General features: G+C 40.9%; 1 protein-coding gene across 2 annotated transcripts in view; it reads left to right on the top strand.

Moving 5' to 3' along the window:
• Positions 1-17991: 17991 nt before the first annotated feature.
• The window catches only part of EMC2 (ER membrane protein complex subunit 2), a 38012-nt gene continuing 32923 nt past the window's right edge, over positions 17992-23080 (top strand). Inside the window, exon 1 of one of the 2 annotated variants that reach the window (XM_064646689.1) lies at positions 17992-18118. In XM_064646689.1, coding sequence (XP_064502759.1) covers positions 18079-18118 — 40 coding nt within the window. In that variant the 5' untranslated portion in view covers positions 17992-18078. Of the gene's footprint in view, positions 18119-18665; positions 18697-23080 lie in introns of those variants that run through there. The other variant, XM_064646697.1, reaches the window with a different exon arrangement.

Below are 23080 nucleotides of genomic sequence, written 5' to 3'. Positions count from 1 at the left end.
AGACTGTCAGTGGTTGTGGTGTCACAGTCACATTCCAGCACCATCATCCTGCACTGAAGAGCAAACTGTTGACAGAAGTCATAGGAGAAAAGGAATATGAGAGGATTACATCTGATTTGACTGTAGGGACTTTGTATTTAGTTGATTTTTATACCATTTTAAAACTTTCTGTGTTAGAGAAAAGATGTTGAAAGGCAAAAGAATAAATCAGATTCTGTGCACGAACTGTTTACTGGAGAGACTGAAATCGCTCCTGCTGCAGTTCCCTGTTACAACAGATACTGCAATAAGCCTTTCCAAAGATTTCCCTAGCGTAGGCATCCAAGGGAGCGTGGCAGCATATGTGCTTAGAAAGTGTTAATGTAGTCTGGCACAGCTAGGAGGGTAATTGAAGAAGAAGACATTGTAGCTATGGCTCCTGGTGAGAAACTCCTTTCCTGGAGTGTGCTGGAAGTCATGAGGCCAAAGGCCAAGTGACTTCATTCTTCTCAGAAGAGGCCATGACACACATCCTGGAATGGCACATGGAAATTTCAAAAACATCTTACAGGGGCAGAGGCCTCCTACAAACACCAGTGTGAGCCCCAGGACATTTTTCACTTATGATTGTCAATTTAATAACCTGGCACATCTCTCTGAACAAGTAGGGGACAGATATTCAGCTAATACTTGTAGATTGCCCCAATACAATCACATAGTTTCATGCCTGTCTTTCTATGGCCTTTTTAGATCATAAAACCAGGCTCTTTTACCCATTTAGTGAATTCTAAGTGCCAGCCTGTAGAATCTCGTCTGCTTCTTAATAACCTTGATAAACACACATATCTCTTACATGAAGGAGGATCTTTTCTTAGAACTGATGTTTTAAGGATTAAGTTACAGAGAAACTGCATTCCATATGGGCAATACAAAATAAAACCAAACACAGCCCAAAGTATAATAATGTCAGAAGAGCAATAATTTGAAATGAGGTGGCTTGTTACAAACTGCAGTCTATTTGGAACAGAAGTCCAATCCAACTTCCTTCTCCCATGTCCTGGAAGGTTCAAAGGTTCAATTAGTTATGGTCTGTACAATGCTGTAAGATGCTCATGTAGTGCTCTGTAAAACAGCAAGTCTTTAATTTCCTACCACAAAATGATGCATTTATGGTCATCTGAAGCACAGAAATTAGGAGCCGTTGGAAAACGTGAGATGGACATCTAGGAGCTTGGGTATTAGTTAAGGTTAACAAACAATGAGCATATAGTTATGTCTTTCATAACACACCTCTACTTTTAATGAAAACAGGGTACTGTAGCAAATCACTGACTTCAGTGGAGTTATTCCACTTTGTACTAATAGAGGATGATGGACATTCTACCTTCTTAACAAAAAGACATACTGCCTTGTAAATTCATAATCTGATGATTTCTAGGAGCAGTAAATGCATTTGTTCTTTCAAAGTCTATCTGTCAGTATGACAATTGCAGTAAACCAAGACAATTACCTAAACATTACGTTATGGGAATGTAATTCATGTACATCTACATAAGCATAAAAAAAAAATAAAGAAAAAAGATAGTAGTACAGTACAAGACTCCATCATGTTCATAAAGATCTTCAGTATAATAACTGATTAGCTTTGGAAGGCACAGATGTCCACGCAAATGAAAAGGTTTCTGTTGGCTAAATTCCCGTTTTTTCTTTACAAAATTTTATAACAAAGACATGACCTATTTTTTCCTCTGATTCATAGTCATCTAATGGCTAATCTGTATAAATCCATTTTCTTTTATTGCTAAGTGTGCTCATTTGCTGGTGATTGACCTGAAGCCATGGTCCACACTCTTCAAGGAGCCTCCCTTTTAGAGAACAGACAGATGGGAGACGGCTTTGTAAAGTGCGCTGCAGATCTCAGAGCCCCTTTGGGTCCCTTATCTGGGAACAGTTTCATCCATGTGGGAACTTGGCATCAGAGTGTACCACAGAGGAGAGCCTGGCACCAGCCTTGTAGGACGGGGACTGGTTTTTCTGGCTGAAAGGTACAAGGAAATCAAGCTCTCACTGGGAAAGTATTTCTTAGCTCTGGAAAGCCTGGGGGGTTTTTTGTTTATTTATCTGTATATCGTGTTACATTCTTCAGAAATGCAATCATATCTAAGCAGAATGAGTCCAGTGTCTTCTTGTGTTGTACAGATTTTGATGCTGTGTCAGACTTGCAATAAGGCTGGAAAATAGGGTGAAAAAATTGCCTGCAAGTACTTGCTCACCTAGAAGAAACGTATTGGCAAATCTGTCATAAAGCAATGTTGCAATGTTTCCAGAAATACAAAAAAGCATTTGTTTTGCCTTGCTAGTGGAGCAGGAGCCCAGCATTGAAAAGCTAATGGGAACCCTCAACTACCGTCAGCTGTTATACTTTGATGACTTCAGTAACAATATAAGGCAGCTGAGGGTTTCCCATATGGGTCCTTGCTCCCTGCTCTACTACTGACTTATTATATTGATGGTCTCAGCTTACTAATTTGTGAAGAAATGGCTGCAGCAGTGTTTTTTCACAATTAATCAGCAGTTCCCAAAATATTTGAAAATCATAGTGGAATAAAGCACTAATAGTTTAGGGCAGTTTTTAATGTGGTATGAAAATCAGGATGTTAATCCTTCTGTTTCAGATCAGTCTTACAGTTAAAACGAAAAGAATGTGCACTACCATCTTTCGTCTTGAGATAGTGGAATGTATTCACCTCTACTTGGAGAAAAAAAGCCATGAAATAACCATAAATTGCTTCAGCAAATTACAGTCTAGACTTGCTGATTTGTTTTAACAACACAAGATATCAAACCCATATGCAAGTATTATTGTTAACTGCTGTTCCTAAATGCCTGTAAACGCATTGTCCTGTAGACTAAGTATCACTGCAGCCAAGTAATTACTTAGATTTTATGTGGAATTTGTAACAGGAAAGGAATATTCGCTATGTCACTTGTAGGAGTCTGGTTTTTCTCTTCCCCTGACATCTTTAGACAGTGTGGCTGGGTCATCACTATCGTTTGACAGCAACGCAGCTTGCAGAAGATGAGAAGGCAATTTGTGGTTAGGTAACACCGACACAGACAGTGAGCTGTGTACCTCCAACAGGAAAACGAAACAGGAGTCAGGCTGCATTTCATTTTTAATCCTTTTTTGTGGTTGTCCAAGTTTATTTTTTTAATTTGTAGTACCCACAAGACGTACTCATTTCCTTCAGAACAACAGCTGTGGAATGATGGAGGATTACCTTTGCCGTTTCCCAGCAACTAAGCTTTGCCTCCTTCTAGGAGATGGTGAAAACTGCCACGGAGCTTTGCCTCCTTCTAGACGATGGTGAAAGTTGCCACTGACTGCAGTGTTCTTTCTTCCTTTGATAGGCTGCCATGTTCAGCCAAGCACATATATATCAATTAAAGGGCAGTCACAAGTTCAAATATAGTTCCAGTGAAAATAATATACAAAATAGGAGTGAAAACAACATAAGAAAACTCTGCTTTTCATGGGCCAAAGGTTTTTACAAACTATTCGCTATAAAATAGGTTGGTTCAACTATTCAAGATTTTCAAAGCTCTGGGCAAAGTCATCCGATTGTATTGTGACAGTGGCTTCTTCAGCTGGGACCTACTGGCTATGTCACTGGCTAGGTAATTTTGGGAACTGGAACAGAGTAATTGTGATACGGAATTTCTGTGGTAAATCAGTGGAGTTCAAAATTAAACAAAAAATGTCACATACGCACAAAAAAATCGAGTAAATCTGTTCCCTACAAGTGAAATGTTGCCAAAGGGCATTGTAAACATGGAGCAACTGCACCTGCAAACAAGGCATTACCACTCCCTGTCTGCTGCAGTGTAGATTCTGTGGTATGTGTTTGTTCCCTCATGTCCTACATACATTGCTTTCACAGAATATACAGGCAGAACAATGAGGCCAAAGTGATATTCTAACCAGACTGCTTCTTCTGCATACTGACCTTTTAAATGCTCACTGAGTAGTCCAGCATCTGACTAACTGCACTTAGCTCCTGCAGGAGTTATCCCCCCATCCCCTCAGGATAAGGCAACAATTTTTGGGAGAAATTTGTTCTGAACATAGCAACAAGGCACTTGCAATCTTCTTTATACAATCACTTTTTCAGTCTTGGCTTTATCAAACTCAGCAGATAAATAATGTATGCCCTTCCCATTTCCTATGTGAGATCATGAGTGAGGAGCTGCTTCTTGACAGATGTCCAGGGAGTATTTTCAGAAGTGTTTTTTCAGTCAAATGTAACCGTTATAGCCGTCTAGTCAATTTAGCAGTGGCATCTCAGTTTTCAAACTTCAGCCAGGTTTCTCATAGCTGTGACTAAAGAGGTTCAGTTAGAACTTCCTAACAGAACAAAAGAGCTCTTTTTCTCCGCTTAATATTACTTCAACACATTTTTTTTTTTCAGTTTCAGAAAACTAAAAGGCGATGCCTCTCAACTAGGGAAGGAAAAAAATGAGGACATTTTGATAGTCTAAAGAGAGGAATGTAAAATGAAAGTAAGTAAGGCACAAATCCTAAGGTCTTTGCTTATAATTGTTACAGACATTAAGGTAGAACTTCTTTTGGCATCTGTGGGACATCAGGATTTTGGACAGAGCCTTTCCTACAGAAAAAAAAGGCATTTTTGTTATTGAATAAAAACAGAATATGAGAACAGTAAAAAGGCACTGGTAGAATATCCATGCATACTAGGTTTGACCAAGATTATAAGTTTCAGTTGTTTGCTAAGAACTGATATCATTAACTATATGTAAAAATACAAGTACTAAATCCACACAAATTACAAACCAAGAGTTACAAAGATCTCTCATACCACCTCTAGTACCCTAAGCTGTAATTTCTAAGGAGCTTAGACATTCCTTGATTTTTACAGTTATAAAAATACTAATTTTCTTGTTTACTAGCAGGGAGAAGTGAGACAGTAAAACACATTCTATCTGAACATTGCCCACTTTAATACAGGTTGGAACCATCTCATTTGAACTTCCTACAAATGCCTAAATATACCATTCCATCATTTTATTAGTACATAAACTGTGCTTCATGCTTCAGGATCACAGCAGAACATAGCATGACCCATAGGGTGACCTAAGAAACTATGTGTTGGTAACATATCATGTTCTCTCTTCATAACACAATTATGAAATGCAAATTGTCTGAGAGGTAAAAAGACCACAGTGTATAGCTCTCGATGACTTAATATTAACACTTTGGGCAGTATTAACATATTACGTCTTGCTTCTGATTTACTGGAAAACTATATTGCAGTGTGTTGCAGACCATTGCAATTTGTAGAAATAAAAATTAAATGTATTGAGTAGGTTCAAGTTCAGTAAATTCAGGACCAAATAAATCCCATATGTTATCTGTGGATCTCTTCAATATACTGGTGAACATCAACTACTTCATGAGATCTTACTTACTAGTTTGTCATCAGATTGTAAAACATTTTACCTAAACTGTCAGTAAATGTAAATCTAAATAAATACTGAGTAAAATGAAAGATGGTACTGAAGTTAATGATAAATTCCCTTCATCAGTAGAGACTTTCTATCTCACTCTGTTCTTCAGAAGTAAAATATTTTTTGAGCAATAGTCTGAACTACTTGGCTGAGAAGTGGTCCAGTAGCAACACTTAATGTATGGTGAGGTGCACAGTAGCTATTTTTTATGACAACTTTTGCACATTTTTAGTTCAGAAATAGTTTGTGGTTCATGTAGTGGAATAAGTTCTTGTTCCTTTCCACATAATGTCCCTGGGGTTTCTAGCACTGATACCTTTGAGAAGAATGTTGTGGTTGAAACTTTCAATTGCTGTACTAATGCATCTCTGGTACTCATTGTAGAACTACTGTGCAATTGAGGGGAAGACAGTAACAACTATTATTTTTAGCAGCCATCTATTTGCCAAGCAAAGTGCTGATGACTAAATAATTTGTTACACATGCACTGGTCCAGATTCTGCTTGTCTTTTGCAATCAAAGCTCTCCTTGATGTGTTTAGGAGAACTGAGAGTGCAAGTATAGCCAATTCACTCCCCTAAACATTGAAGGACATATTTTTCTACTTTTCTATCCACTGAGCATGAGCATACCCTGAAAATAATACTAGTAGTATCAGTCAAAGAGTGAAAAAACATTTAATGAAAGTGAAAAATTTTCCCTTAGATTTATAACAGGCTCGTGCAGGCAGAAAAAATATAAAAAATAAATACTCAAAAAAAAGTGACAATCCATACTAACATCTAAAAGCAAGGATGCCACAAATCCTCTGCCACTCACAGGTCAGTGTCTGAGCTCCATTCCTTTGATCTCTGCCATATCTCTCAATTCACATTTGCTGGTAGTCTCACTCACTCTTCTTCTAAATGGTATCCTGTGACTCTGCCTAGGCTAGTAAATCAAACAGTGTTCCCAGGAAATTAACTGCCTCCACTGTTAAATTGCCAGAATAGTCCCTGGGATGGCTGTGTCCAAGGCTAGCTAGCAATCTCCCAAGTAATTCAGGAAGTGCCGAAGCCAGAGGTCATTGCTGTTTGGATGCAGCCACCATGTCTGACCCCATCAGACCACGGCCTCTGAGACCTCACCCAGGGTACATGCAGTTCTTTCACTAAGAATTCCAGCATATGACAGTCTGAATAGCATTGCCCACAGCCATGGGCTTCTTTGTATTACTAGAGAAGTACACGAAGTCTCAGTAATGCCCTTAATTCTCACTACAAGGGGTCTTCCACCAGAAAGGTCTCACATCCTGGCATCTGGATCTGAGTTCAGGTCCTGGGATTGATTCACTAGAAGCAACTCCACTGTAGGAGTATCATGGAGACTTTTATCTCATAACGTCCAGATGGTTCCTATTACAGTAAGAGGTGATCTAGTGACGAGCTCTCACTTCTGTTTCTATGATGCCAGTTCGCCAAGAGATGTTATGAGTGTAAATGACAACACAGTATGGTTTCTTACACTAGAGAGGAGCTGTTAAAATGTTTATATTCACCATTTTTTCCCTCTTGTCACGTAAGCTGTGTTGCTCCCTCATCAGATTTTCCATCTGTGGCTTGCTTTCAGAAGCTGTAAGACAAGCAGTTGTTCTGCAAGGAAGGGCTGTTGACATCAAGCTGTGTTTGAGGCAGGTCTGGAGTGCAGTTTGAGATTATAACTTCCCTTATTCTTTGGTTCTTTCTGGAAAAGTTGTAGTTAGACAAAAGGCAGTTGATTATTTTATAGAAGTGCTTTGGTTCCCTGATTAAGTCTGGATGAATAGCTACTCACGATCATCTAGAGATATTAAAATTTAAGATCTGGAGATGACTGAAGCAGAAATTTAAAAAATGATCATATTAATTTATTTTTTGTGGCCTTCAAAGATGTTAAATTTTACAGATCCTACACCAGCGTTCTACTTACTGACCTCTAAGGACACATTATGCATTTTTACATTCACTGCTGCCTTTTCAAAAAATGGCAGTTTCATGGAGTGGCAAATAAGTAATAAAAAAAGACATGCAAAGGAAATAGTTAAAAATAGACAGCAGAATTAATCATTGGACTAAAGGAAAAATAATGCATTTTTAACTCATACTTCCAGCACAATCTCATTAAAATACCTCTCTAGTTGGGTATTTGCTTCATCTTCTCACAATGATATTAACGTAAGTAATTTTTTATTATTTAGGACACAAAACAAAAGTAGTGGGTGTGTGAAAATACCTGGACAGAATATGCCCTTGAATTTCCAAAGAAGGTGGATGTATGCTTTCACAGTTTTGGAAAGGCATAATATTCTCTTCAACACTGTGCTACTGGCCTTTACCAAAAGTTAGTGAGATGTGGAAAAAGACCAAAGAAGTGCTTGCAGATATATTTTAGCATAAAAAGTAGCTTGTTACAAAATTTAGGAAAAATTTCCTCATGCTTATCAGCCTATACAGAAAATGAAATAATATAAATCCTTTTGATAGTAGCTTGTGAAGAACTATATACTAAAATGCATCATATGAGTACCTCATACAATTTATTATTATTGCAACAGATTTTTAATGCTTGTTTGAAAGTTGTTAACCGCTGAGTGATAAATACTGGATCAATTCTGGCATTCAGAGAATGGGGCTTACAAACTGCAGTAAGGTCATAGATGGTACAAATGTACCCATTATTTGTCCTTTCACCAAAGAAGTCAGTGTGTAAGTGAACCATAAGAGGCTCCTTAAGGGCCCTGAGGACCACGGAGAAAGCTTATGAGCATCAACCTGGGAGGCATTGGCAGGATATGCAACATGTGTGTTTGGAGCAGATAAGACACACAGAACCTTGGACAAGCTGAGATCTTTATTCCCCCCACTAATAACATTCCCAATAGGGTGCAGGTGCCTCCTGTTATTTTGAGGAATTCCATCTAGCTTCCTCAGCCAGGAGGTAGAAAGCCAAATATGCACAAAGTGCATCCACCCAGTGCATACTATTACAGCCTGTAACAATTGCAGAATGGTGGTGGACAATTCACTGGGAAAGCTAGAGGCAAGAAGGCATGGTTTCCAGAGTCACTTGAATGCCAATATTATAAATACTATACATATGATGATGACCTGCTTTACCTTTTTACAACACATGGGAAAGTGGAGGTAATTTTATTTATTATTGGGATAATATCTGGATACTGATGAACTCATTAACTGATCTGAAAATCTGGAAAGGACTCCCAAAGGCAATGCAGGTCCTAGTTCAAGAGACTAGGGAAATTAGGAAAGTTACACTGGAACTTTAGTGTACAATAATTACAAATTTTTCAGGACCACTTTATGGTCAATAGCATTTTTATAGCACCTTTTGTTATTGAAATTCTTCACATTTTTTTCTTACTTACTTTTTCTGCCTTCAGAGAAAAGCATGAGAAGGACAGAAACTGTTTTACAAAAAGCAACACCACCTGTTTTATTATATGAAATGTAACACATATACTTCTTTCTCCTCTGCATATATACACCAAATAAATATAGCCCATATGGCACTCTGAGTATGTATATGCTCACATTCATGCCACACATAGTTATCGTTTCAAGAAGTCACCTGCTAACTTGTGCTATTCTGCAAACTGGAAGTGCTCCTACTGCTGCAATACTGCACTGTGGAAGATGCTGATCTGTAGGACAGATGTTATTCCTGATAAATTCTGATAGTGTATAAAACATTTATTTTTCTGCTGAATTAAGTATTGATTTAATTGGAACTTTTTCTGCCTCCAATTTTGAAATCATGGAGCACTATTTCTAAGGCTTGTCATATTGCTTGGTGGTTTGCAATATTTCAGTAATGTCTTTCTGTTTCATTGCAAATGCATTTATAGCAATAAATTGTTCAACAAACACTGAATTTTATTAAACTGGCAAAATAAGTGATAAAGAAAGCTAAACAAGCTCACAGTCAGCTGTGCCAAAAACAAACAAATGTTTTCTTTTAAATACTAAAATAATGTGCAAATGAGGCTCGACAAAACTAAAATGCAGAATAATTCCAAAACTGAAGTGTGTATAAAATTAAAGTTCAAGAGCAGAATAGTCACACTCTCCAGCTGCAGTTCCACTACAGAAGGGATTCAACATTCCACGTGTAAGGAAATCCTTCTGCCATTTTCTCCTATCCATGGGCACAGTGTATTGCTCCTTCAATAACTTAACTGAGCCTTGTCCCTGAGCTGGAGCAAAGACCCTCCTTTTTTAAAGTTTTTTTAGGGTTAATTTTCCCTGTCTGTATTCACTGATATAGAACCAGAGAACAGTAGTACCAGCACAACTGAGGATACATTGTGCTCCCAGGGATGAGACAACAGGTCTGGCTGGACAAGACAGACAACTCTTTACACCAGTCTTGCTGCCTAATCTTACATATGGTGTAAATATGGTCCCCCTAGAAATCATGCCATCTACAGTCTTTTCCCTTTGCTTTGTACTTTCCCTTCCCATCTTTTCTCCCGTGAATAAGTGTGTAAGAAGAGGGGACAGCCTTGGCCTTGCAGTTGCTGAGCTTCTTCAGCGCCCACAGAACGACCACCAGGGTCCATCCTCTGGTCATCTGCAGCAGCACTGCCATATTCATGTTGATCAGCAGGCAACTCACCCCACAAAGCCCCATTCACACCCATCTCGGTGTGAAATAAAAATGGTTCATTCAGTGTTTTGTTTTAAATTAAGTAGATATAGTTTCTCCTAATTTCCTCTTCTCTCCTGTCTTGAGTATTACAAAGCTACAGTTTGCATTTTATGGTTTTATCATGACTACTCATATCCAAGATGGGTAATGCAGAGGTGAACACTGAAAGGCAAAGCAGCTGCAGTCATATTAGAAGGTAAGTTATGGTATTCTTTTTCAATTGAGTAATAGGAAGTTGTAGAAACATGAATTCCATCTCCTAATGCAATCACTCCTGTTTTGTCTGTTCTTAATACCCTCCAGTGACAAAGACTCCATAATTTGCCCAAGGAGTCTCTTACAACATTTAATTACCTTCATCATCTTTTTTTCCTTGGTGGATTGCAATTTTCCTGCAAGTGGGACATAGTTATGGCTCATACAAAAGATCTCTTTGACTAGTCAGGGCTTCATTGCTTTCTTTTCAGTTGCTCATCTTGTTCAAAACATATATATGTTTCAAAAGTTCCTGCCTGGAAAAGCACTTCACTTCATGCCAGTGAAGAATCTTTTTCAAAGACACTCTTTTACAAGTCTGGTGACTGCAAATATTATATAGGAACAAAGGGGCACGATTGTTCCTTAACTCACCAATTAGTAAATTTATAAAAACTTGCAAATATCACTTCTCTACAATGGTGAGAGAAAGGAAGAACATCATCAGGGTGAAGAAAGAAGATGCTCAGAAGCTTTGTGTTGAGAACTTTAATAGCCCATTCCCTAAGAGAGAAATATTTCCTAAAAGCAGGGTCCTCTGTCCCATTTTCAGTGGCTGCAGCAAGCTTAAGCAAGGACAGGATATATTCCTCTATGGAGAGTTCCTCTAACTAAACACAGACATTGTCAATGAAGACATCTGCAGCTGAGTTAGTCCTCTTGATTCCCTTTACAGTTAATGGAAAGAAAGATCTGCTTTCGGTTTTGATTCAGCTTATGCCCTGGACACCTTCTGTAGGATGAAATGCACCTCATAAATGCATAATTTGCTCCACTGACTATAAATTGAACCTGAGATCAATAGGTTGTATATAGACATCTAGACTGCATGCATTTAAAGTGAAGTGAGAGGAACCCTTCTACTGCTGACTTTTAGCAGGAATAGTTTCCATGGAAGGAGTCATTATTTGCAGGCAAAATCACAGCCTTGTTTTGATTAACTTTTTTTTTTCCTGAAGCTGCAGTCTGTTAACACTTACTCATGCAGATTGTAATGATGTATTGTATATTCTTTTTAAATCTTATGTAACAGCTCTAGTGTGATTCAATGTCAGGGTAATTAGAATCACAGTTTTGACTATTATGAGGCATTTTGAGCTTGGCTTGTGCTTCTAAAACACTATTTCTGTCATTTGGCAGCCACATTGCCAAGGATGTGGGGAGATGTGTAAATGATTCACTAAAGTTTCTATCCCAAGTCAAAGCTAGTGACACCCCAGGAAACTCAGAATCCTCTGTTTTCATTATCCTTCCATGAGAAAACTTCCTCCCCTCTCAAATTTTTCTCCCAAGATCAAGCAAAGAGGACAGAAATTGGGACTGCCTGGTAGCTCGGGGTGCGACTGAGGCTGTGCTACAAAAAGCATCTGCCGAGAAACTCCCCAGACCATCTCATGGAGCAGGGTCAGAGTGCACAGCTCTGCACTTGCTGAGGGATACCTGCTATTGCAGTGTCCATATTCTACTACTGCTCTTCAAGTCTGTTTCTGTCTCCACAAAGAAGTCCCAGGCTGAAGAAGAACTGGACAAAGCAAACAGAAGATTAGTGTGAAGAGGACTACCAAGTGTCTAAATTCAGGATTTTGTAGCAGGGTACATAGTCAAGTCATTCTTGGCCGTCTAATGAATTTCTTTTGATTCCTAGTTGAGCTGTTTCATATGTTTGTTGTGCTCGTGGCTCTGGTAAAATAAAAATACAGCTCAGGAGGCTGCTGCTAATACTAACGTGCTTTACTACTGCAGTGCTTGTGTTCCCTGTAGCTCCTCCACACATGCCTCATTCTTTGGACACAGACTCTACTTTTCTAATCAGTGATTTGAGTATGAGAGCAATTGGTTGGCCTGGTAAAACAGCAACTAGCTGACAGTGTGGAAACTCATAAAAGTTGGCCAAGTAACCCTGAACAGTTTGTAAGGAAAATGAGGGGGTTAAATGACAAATAACAAAATATACACTGCCACTAAGTTTCTAAGAAGTCAAGGCAAGAGAAGGCCTGGAATACCTAGAAAAATTAAAGTTTGACACCTCACAAACTTATCCAAACCACAGCAGGAGCTGGCAGTGTACGTTGGTGAGCACCATGTAAAACTGATGTCTGTGAATACCAAATAGCAAGATGGTTAAAACCAGGAATAAGGCATTTCAATTTAGATAGTTGGATTGTGCATAAATGGGGAGTAAGTCCTTTGTTTTGCTTTAGGAGTTTAGGTAAGTTACATGAGCTCCCTGTATTTCGATTTTCTCATCTCCAATATACCAAACTGAGAAACATGTATACAGAAACTGGTTATTTTCCTCAGTATGAAGTGATGCCTTGCTCAAGGAACAGCATGGAAGCCACTTCTGCATCTGCTGAAGCAAGAATGGATTAGCTATCAAGCCTTCACCATCATTTTACCTTGGCAGGTAGGATAACCAGTCCCTGTGTTCACTATGGTTTATCTTTCTTTTTAATGGTAGAAACACAAACCACTGTATCCATGAATAAAACATACTGCCCTACAAAGAGATCATTTTCTCTCCAAGTCCAGTGGTTGTCCAGACAAAGTCATCTCAGAAACACCACAAAAATAATGAGATGTAGCTGAACACAAGGAGAGAACTTGGGAAAGGGAACAAAGTTAATAAATAAGGACTGGGGGAAAGCACAGGAGAATTCTTTGTGAGACAAACACGTAGTTCAGAAATGAGAAGATTTTTAAGTGGTCAGGATGTCAGGAGGGCGTTAAAGAAACATTCCGAGAGCAGACTTCAGCCCAGGGAGAGTGCTGTAATTCCCCTAACTTCAGTACAATTTATTTCAAGTCAGTCAAAAAAGACCCCAAATGTATATGACACACTACTGCAGCTATGAGGAGATGAGTAACCGGGCTGGGAGCTGGAGAGGTGAGTGCAGGAGGGAACATCCAACCCTCCTTGAGTGCAGGCCCACAGGCACACAGCTGCCTGCCGTGACCCCACCATCCTTGAAGGAAATCCATGGAACCTGCTCAGCTGCAGACTCCCGGCCCCAAGCCCTCCCTCTGGCTCTTCCCATCCGCTTCCCCTAGAACTGATGGCTTGGGAGCGCTGGCATGTCTGCTGCCCCAGGCAAGGGGCTTTCTCCAATTCCACTGCTTCTTGTCCTCTTTTCCAGTGCAAGAGAGAAGGTCTTGTCCCTGCAGCCACCTGGGCAAGACATTTATTTCTTCTGCTCTGCCCTCAGAGGGGTATTGCTGCTTGCTATGGCAAGCTTGAGACTGCCGAGCCCTGCAAACCTGCTAAGTAGAGTGGAGCATCTGCCTGGGAAATGGGATAGAAATTGGATAAGAACTGTGGCATTAGATCAGCCAGTGACGTGCAGAGACTGCTCCCTCCACACCTGGCGCAGCTGTCATGGAGCGCTGGGGTGGCAGGGCCTGACTCTGCTCCTGGCAGGGCTGGCCCCATTCCTGGTGTTCACTGGGAGAGGAAGGAGGCCAGCAGGAGTGGAGGCTGCTCTGGCCTAATGTCCCATCCTCACCTCCCTCCTGACCCCAGCAAAGTCTGGTCCTTACTGCAAATTTGTTCACTTTAGCTATGGGAAACAGCAGCTTCCAGCACCAAATTTAAGCCTCTGCACTATATTACAATTATTGTATTCTTACACTTCTTTAATGCCCACAGGTACAGTTAAGCCTCTGCAAAAATTATTAATTAAGCTCACAGAGAAGTGTCTTTAGGACAGCAGTGTCAAGCTTGTCAGTTAGTCAGCTAGTAAACATGAACTTTGAAGCATATACTACCTTACCATATGGACTCAGAAACTTGGATCTGTGGTGTTTGTTCATCTCACGCTCATTTTAAAATCAGTCTCAGAAGGCTCTCAGGGTACAGTTTAGAGTATCAAGCCATAAAGGAAGTGTTGTTTGACTTGCTTAAGAATTGTTAACAATGTCAATTCATCAAGTTGATTTATATTTCTTGTTTTCCCCAGCTTTCTGAAAGTGTCTCCTCTTTTCCTTTTTTCACGGCATGCTGAATGATGTGATTCTGGCATGTTCTCCAGCTGTAGTTGTCAATAGCCACGAAGATTTATAGCCTAAGGATTGTCCTTTAGCTTAGGAGTCAGAAAGAGGGAATTAATTTTAAATTGGCTGTAAATAGTAACGCTGAATTAAAAATTCAAAATCATACTGCTTTGCTATGTGTGTTCCAATATGTAATAGTTTGTGCTGGTCAAAATGATATGAAAATGCTTCAAACTTTTCAAGATGACTTACAAAATTTTTACTTGGCATTTCTTATTGTGGTGATGCTGTGATAAAACTTTAAAGCATGTTAAAATATTCTCCTCTATATATTACCTGTCATAGTAATTCCCTTAAAGTAGATGTATTAATTTACTTTCTTACCTATTTTTTTCACTTCGGTAAGTTTTAAATTTGATCCAAGAAAATATCTGAAGTTCTAACACTAACAGATGAATGCCAAGTAGGGTCAGACTCAAAGGCATCTACATTAAAGTGCAAAGTCCTTAAATTGATTAATGATTCAAATTTTTTGAATTCCCTATAATTTTCATCCACTAATTTAACTTCTGTGACTGATCTTTAGCATCACTAAACAAGAGAATAGTATCTTTAAATGGTCCATACAGAAAACAAAGTTTGTCCATATCTTGCACAGTGGGAAAGTGCATCTTAACAAGCAAATGAGTCATTGATTCACACAGAAGATAAACTGTCACTTTATTCATTCACAACATACACAGATCCTACAGATGTACATTCTTCCTTGTGCTGTGACTGTCCTGGAGTTATTTTCTCCTATGTCCTACCTACTAAAAGGATGCCACCACCGACACATTAGTAAACTAACACCACCACCCCCATTACTGAACTAAAATAGATCCTAGACCCTATTTAGTAGGTGATGAGCCCAAATGTCTCCATATGCCCCATATCTCATGCACAGGACACAGACTTCCATGTTTTGCTATATTGGTAAACTGCGAGTTAAATTACTATGCTTTTTTTCCTTGGCTGGTATCACTTTTCTGAACCATAATTCTGATGGGATTATTACTGAACTGACTCATTGGTTTCATAATAAAAGAGAAAGGTTTTTTTAATAGCACACCAAAAATATTTTTTTTTTCATTTTCATTTGGTAATCTGTAGAACTAGCTGTGGTACCCACAAAAAGTAGGTGGTGACTTTTCTGCACTTTTAAATAATCCCCTCAAAAAACCTGTGCATTTACAACTTAATATGTGAGATTGGGATCATTGCCTTTCCACTTAGTTCCTGCAGAAGTGGCACAAGAGCAGAAAATGATAGATCCAGAAAAGAGATTTCACATGACTATTCCTGTTTTAGAGCATTTTAAGCTTTATTAACAAAACACTTTAAACTTTGAATTAAATGATGAAGCTCCTTGGCATAAGAAAACAGCTTTAAAAACCACTGTTTTAGTTTCCAAGAAGAAAAAGCTTAACACCAAAAACATTTCTGTTTCCAACTATAACAGTATCTGGCATAAGGGGATATTGTAACAATAATTCCCATCTCTTGGTGAGTGTGGATGGTTTTCTACTCCACAGTAAGAGCAGAGGTATGCAGTGGAAGGGTCAGCCTTGAGCTCAGCAGAACACAGTGTATGTGATTTTAGGCAAGTCGTTCGAGACTATGTCCAAGAAAGGCAGGAGGCAACACTTACAGTGCATAACTTCAGGACCCGGTCTCGTCTTACAGTGCAGGTGGAGGGCTGCACGTCTCGGGAAGGAATCCAGAATAACTGGGGAATTGCCTAAATCTAGCTAGGAGAGAGATCAGAGTAATTTCTGAGAACAGTAACGAGACTGAGCCCCTGTGGGGTACCGTCTCCAGTCTCTTGCCGAGACGAAGTTGTGGGCAGGTGCAGAAGTATAAAGCTAGATGTCCAGGGAACAGCAAGTTCAAACTCCTCCCAAACACTTCAAACACATGTTTCTGAAATTTCAGCTCCTTCAGCACTAGGTGACAGCTGACAGGGCTTTTAAAAGCATCAAATTTTGGATTTATATGCTTAAAAGTTCTGTCTGTCTCACATTAGGCATTATAGCTAGCTCAGCAATCCAGCAGCACTGAACTCTGCAAGTTAATTTTTCATTTTACCTCAGCTATTTCAGTGTTACCCCGTAATGTGCAGAGCAGGTGTGTGCTAAATCCTTTATGGATCTAGCCTGTAACCATTCCATAGCCACTCCTTTACCTGTAAAACAGGAATAGCAGTTCCCTACTCATATACTATGAGAATAAATACATCAATGTTTTTGGAAATGTTCAGATAATAGACACTGATATTTTAAAGTCACCTGGAAGTACAGCTGCGCTATACAAGGCCTAAACAATTCAGTCACCTAGAAAATCAAAAACCACTTTAGAGGAAAGAAAGTTTAGGCATACACAGTATTTTTAGAACACCATTTGAATTCCAGTTGAGGCCTTTTAGCTGTCAAAATTGTGACATTTAATTACACTGTAGATAGTATTAAGAATTAGTAGTTTATTCTAGTCAGGGAAAGGAACATAATGAATACAGAAACAGCGTTCTTGATTCTAGAGTTCATTTGTTGATGGAGCTAGGGGATTAATTTTGAATATGGAGTCTGAAGCATTTCCCATAAGAGACCTTATCAGAGTTAAATGTCAAGGCAATTACGTTTCTGGTGATATTTTCTAAAATCCAGTGCCTTTTGCATATAGAATCACAGAAGCAATTACATTGGAAAAGATCTCTGAGATCAAGTCCAACCTATGACTAAACACCTCCATGTCAACTAGACCATACATGAAATTAAAAATCCATCGCTTTTTTTTTTTTTTTATCATCTTCAGCGGAGGCACATTTATCTGCTGAATACATTTATCCGATTTCAACAGTGAAATCGGGACTGAACCGGGGAGCCTCATTTACTAAGAAACCATCTTTGTGTCTGGTGGTCGGCAGAAGCCGCGATGTCGAAGATAAACCGCGGAGAGGACACAGAGGTGGGCACGGCTGGCGGCCCACGGCCCCACTCTTGCCTGTGACCCCCTCAGGGCTCCTCCGACCCGTGGACACGAATTTGTTACGTGGTGTTTCACTGCCCATGGCGGGTCTGGGGCAGCTGCAGAGAAACCGACGTTTCATTCTTGACGGGTCGTGGCGCCTCCAGGATCCCGGGCAGGGATCCCTCGGGCACTTCTCACGCCGGACCCAAACCACACCAGGCGCCTCCTCGCGCGCCGCGTTCCAGGTGCACAACCTGGACGTGGCCAAGTTATGTGGAATATAAAACAGGAAATTAACCTGCAGCCCTCAGCTTGGGCTCAGAGGTTTTAACCCCGGCAAGACCCCTCGGCCTGCGGGCGGGACAGGACCGGGGATCGTGCAGGTGCCCCGTCGGCGGGGCCCCGGAGTGAACACAGACCGGCACAGCCCCGAGCCCCGGCGGGGCAGGCGCCGGCTGCCCGGTGCTCCGGCCCCGCCAGCTCCAGCCCTTCGGAGGCTCCCGTCCCATGGGACGGGGCTCTTCCCGGCCGCGACGCCGCAGGCGGGGGCAGAGGGGACTCAGGGCCGGCCCCGCTCCCGCCTCCCGCCAATGACGGCCGGGCTCGTCAGCGCGCGCGTCACGGGGCGGTGCCAAGATGGCGAAGGTGTCGGAGATGTACGACGTGACTTGGGAAGGTAACGCCGCGCAGCCGGCGCTCCCCTCCCGCGGCAGGGGCCGTGCCGGCACCGACCGGCCCGCGGGGCGCGGGGATAGGCGGCGCTCCCGGAGCCCCGCAGCGCGGCGGGCCCGGGGCGGGCCGGCGGTCCCCAGGCGGGCCCGGGGGGCTGGGGCGAGGGGCGGCGGTTCTGCCTTCCCGGGCTGTGGGCGGCCGGCCCGCCTGAGCGGCCAACAGTGCTCGGCCCCTAGGTGCCCGCAGGTCCGGCGGTGAACGTGCATCTCGCCCGGAGCGCCCCGCCGGCCTCCCCGAGCCTTCCCGCCGAATGCCCCAGCCGGCCGCCTCCGCTTCGCGGGCTCGGACCCCCCCGTCCCCAGGGCTCGGACCCCCTCGTCCCCAGGGCTCGGACCCCCCCCGTCCCCAGGGCTCGGACCCCCCCGTCCCCAGGGCTCGGACCCCCCCGTCCCCAGGGCTCGGACCCCCCCGTCCCCAGGGCTCGGACCCCCCCGTCCCCAGGAGCCGGCGGCGGGCCCTCCCGCTGCCCGTTCTCCCCCTCAAGAACACAGCGCCACCAAGAGAAAATGGCCTCTTGGCTGGGTCAGCAGTTTGTGTCATAGTTCATCTCTTGGTGAACTGAAAATTAACTTGATATTTTCGTTAAATTTGATGATAAGCGTTTCTGGGGGAACTCTCAAGAAGCTCTGAAGTGACACAAAAGTTTTTTAAAATCCTGCCCCTCGGATCTTTGTAGCTTTCATGTCTGCTTGATCATAATGGTGATTTATTTTTCATATATCAATACTGTTTGAGGTTTGCTCGACATTCTCAGTGGTCCTTTCATAACCAGTACGTGTTCACATGTGAGCTCAAGACAGCACTCAAGCCCATTGCAGTCTCCTATCAGGAATAAATCAATGGTTCTCCATAATTTTGGCCATAAACAGGGAACCTTTAGCTGTGTACCGTATGCTACACACATACGGCAGAGAAGCTAATGCAGAGAGAAGCTGTGTGATCGTTGGTTTTCATTTATTTACTGCCAATCTGTGAAGAAATAATTGAGTAATAGAATAATTCCCCGATCATGAATCATTACTTAGTTTGGTTTTGTAGATAAGAGGAGGAATATTGAAGGGGATGTATTTTAGCAGATGCCTATAACTTGCTCATTGAAATAGTGCCTATGCTGTCTTTCTTGCACTTTTTTTTGTAGGACTCTGAAAAAACAAAATGGAGTTTGACACCTTAAGTTTTTAGCTCAAATTGCATTAATCTCAGAAAATATATCAGCTGTTTTTGGAGAAAATAGTACTGTAACTGGATGGATAAGGATGAAGAAGTGGACTTGCTTGCCAGTCTGTCTGGTGGTCAGTTTATAGGTAGTGTTGCTCTGGTATTTGCTTGCATCACCATGATGTCGTTGACTTATTGGGAAAAGCTTGGTTGCCTGTTCTTCTATATCTCCTGTGAAAAGGTGTGTGAAGCTCAGCTTGGATAGAGAGCAGGCAGGCTGCTGTTTGGGAAGGGAGATTGCAAGTTGTTAACACTGCTGCTGTTATTCTTAGACTTACCCAGTGCTCTAGAAAACCTTGTGTAAAAAACTTTTCCAGTTTTTATTTTGCTTAAGCAGCCATTGTTAAAAAACCCAGGAATTTAGGTGGGGTTTTTTTTCCTCCTGTTGTCGTCAGGTATCAGTGATTGAAAAAAGAAATGAGATTTTTTCGCAGGATGGGTAATGTGCACTGTGGACAGATCTCTGTACATTTAGATCTAGTTTTTTTGGCTGAGAGCATTATGGAGTGTATCCTCTTATGTAGAGGCCAGGTGTAGAATGCTCAAGGTTGCTGCTTTTGGACTTGGCTACTTTATGCTGAGATTAGCATCCTACTCTTAGAAATATCCTCCCATGTTCTATTTCCAAGAGTTCTGATTGACATTTGTGGCACTGCGTGTATAGTTTTGCATATGGGTGTGTAGAATGAGGAATTTTGGAGGACCAGCTGGTGAGTTTTATCATATCAGCTTCTCAGTTGGTATCTTCTTCTGTCTAAATGAAAGGGCTGGTGTGTAGGGGAAGATCTGTGTTAGTACAAGGGACTGTCTCCACTTTAAAACCATACATCTGAAAAATTCTGGGTTTTTTAATCTCTGTTTTAAGAGATGAAAAGTGGAGTCCTGCAACAACAAGTGGAGTCATGGAAAGACTCTTCTTAAAGAAGAAGGTTTTTGTCTTTTCTCTCTGTGAGCTTTAACAGATCCCTGGTGCAATGAAGCTTTTCATGGGTGGGGTGATCCCAGCACTGTTGTGACCTAGGCCCTAGCAAAGAACTTGAACACAGTTCTAGGAATTTAATGTAGCTCATTTTGAATCTTTCTAAAATGCTCAATTTCTGTGAAACCAGGTTTATGACTGATATTTATCTAAAAAATATATACTCAGGCCTTTCTAAACAAGATGTTTTATACTTACATACTGCTCTAAGATGAATGTGTGATTCAAGGTTTGGGAAGTAGAATAACATGAGACAAATGAAATAGTTTGTACCTTGCTTTGGCTTTTACGGAGGTTCTTTGAGACAGAGGTTGGAGTTTAACCATGATTAAATGTTGTTAGGTAAATATGTTGTACGGGGGGTTAGGAAAGATAGCTGAAAATAACTGTGTTTTCCACTGTTGGAGCTGTTGTCTTTATTTTTTCTTTCTTTACTTTGTTGCTGTGTCTCAAGCTTTAAAGTGTATTTGGAAATCTGTGGAGCAGGAAAACCTCTCAGTTAACTTTAGGGTCTTGATGGACTTAGATGATCCAAATATGGATTCAGGATGCTATGGTATTAAAAGAGAAGCTTATATATGGTTATGTGTCATATATTTTACATCTTATTTACTTGAGACAAAGATGATATGTGCTCCTTTTTTGTGGTCACTGTTGCTATTTATCCTATGGAAAATGGCATACTTCCTGCTTCCTTAATGTATTAAAGAAACTATGTGGAGTGACAGGGAGCCAAGAACTGCAGGTCTGGCACAGGAGCATGATGTAGTAGATTAGCACATCAGATGGCAACTGATGATGTGCAGCCTCTTACCAGGAGTTTCTTGAGCTGCATAGAACTTCATAGAGTAAATATTTATCATATTGTCAGTGGTACGTTGAGGATGAATTTGTGCCATGAATGGAAATGTTAAAAGAAAGGAAACACCTGTGTAACTTCATTTTAGGAGCAGGTTTTGGAGCACACAAGTTAGTCTCTGTGCATAGAATTAGAGTGATCTGCAAACAAGCACCAGTCATGATAGTGAAGAACTATTAAAATAACAATTGGCTTTCACAGAAAATGCATCTGACATATTGTCAGAATTGGACAGAATAAACTAAGTTTTCTTTACCTTGCAGAGAAGCATTGTGGCATTAACATCTCAAACCCTGCTAAAATGAAGCAGGGTTGACTTTCAGCTAGTGATGGCTGAGCTTTGTGGAGATCATTGAGTGCTGTCACAGCAACTCTCAGTCAATAATTCTCTTCCCTGGATATCAAAACCAAAAAGAGAAAGGAATGGCATATTCTCGAAACTAGATTTCTCTTTATATAAATTGAAAACAAGTGAAGAGTATTTTTTTAAGATTTCTATTAGATCATTATGCCTGTTGCTTAAGTTCTCTGTATTGTTAAATTAGTATTGCTGTTTTCTGTATTAAAAATTGCACTATTTAAATAGAGGCACTTTAAGAATTTTCATTACATTTTCATGTGAGATACTTTTTCCAAGGAATTCTTCTTAAAATAGCATATATGTGAGGCCATTTTCTTGCAAATGCATGTATCTGGGAACATGTTATATATGAAAAGAGAAAGTTCCTAATGAATTTAAAAACTTCCACCCTTCTATTTTTAATGTCCCTAGTCATTAGAGTCCACTTCAGATGACAAAATTGTTTCCTTCCTGTGACTTAGGAACTCAATTCATATTTTGTTTGTTTGGAAAGAGTAGGAAATCATTTTATCTTCATCATAATCTGTGTGCAATTAAGTGTTGTTGAGGCTGTTGTTCTGTTCTGTGCTGTCTTTGCTTTCTTTTAGCTATTCCTAATTTAGAGTTGTAATCAAAGGGACAGATTAGTTTGCTCTGGGTTTTGTATATGAATTTATGGGGTTACAGCAGACAAAGGTGAGTTGCTGGGGTTTTTTGCTGTAGTTGAGGCCCCATTGACAGCTGAGTTGTCAAGGTTAGTGGCAGCATCCTCAGCGTCCCACTGAGCCAACTGTGCCTCTGCCTGCACCTGCCATGTGAGAGTGGACAGAGGTGGGCTGTGGTAGGAGATCTGCTGGCTGTAGCAGAGGAACAGTACACAAATGAGCTCTGGAAATATAATGGCCGTGGGGTCCCTGAGCGACTGTGGTAGCAGCTGTATGTCAAGGTGACATTTTGGAGTTTGCAAGGGATGTCTGTACCAACAGTGGTAATTTCATTCATTTCATTGAGTGCTTTAGGTGTCAAGGACTTGAAAACTATGATCCAACTCATCAAGGAAAGTATAAGCATTACAGGAGGATTACTTCATATCTGGTTGCTCAGGCCAAATGAACTGACACCTTAAGAGACACAAAAATAAAACCCAGGTTGTGTCTCTTGGATTGCAGTAGACTGCTTATGGTCTTTTAGGAAACAGCAAACATTGTGGCAAGTGCATCTGCTCCTTTGAACTTGTAAGGTTTTGATTAATATGTGCAAAGATTGCCAGTTTAGGAAAACCCAATGTATCAGTTGCTCACCATCCGCCTATATATGTGGCAGAAGTCATAATTAAAACTACACATTTCTGTACCATACATTTTTTTCCCCCTGAAATCCCTGATTGCTCCTGCCCAGCCTTGTATTAGATGTCTCCAAACTTAAGTTATTGTCTGAGTCTTTGGATAGCTTTCTTAGTAAAAAATTCATTGTTTGACAACATTGTAAAAAGCCTTGTGTAAGTTTTACT

The sequence above is a fragment of the Pseudopipra pipra genome, chromosome 1, assembly GCF_036250125.1.
Source record: "Pseudopipra pipra isolate bDixPip1 chromosome 1, bDixPip1.hap1, whole genome shotgun sequence".
In the NCBI taxonomy this organism is placed as follows: domain Eukaryota; kingdom Metazoa; phylum Chordata; class Aves; order Passeriformes; family Pipridae; genus Pseudopipra; species Pseudopipra pipra.
This window is presented reverse-complemented; position numbering and strand designations above follow the sequence as displayed.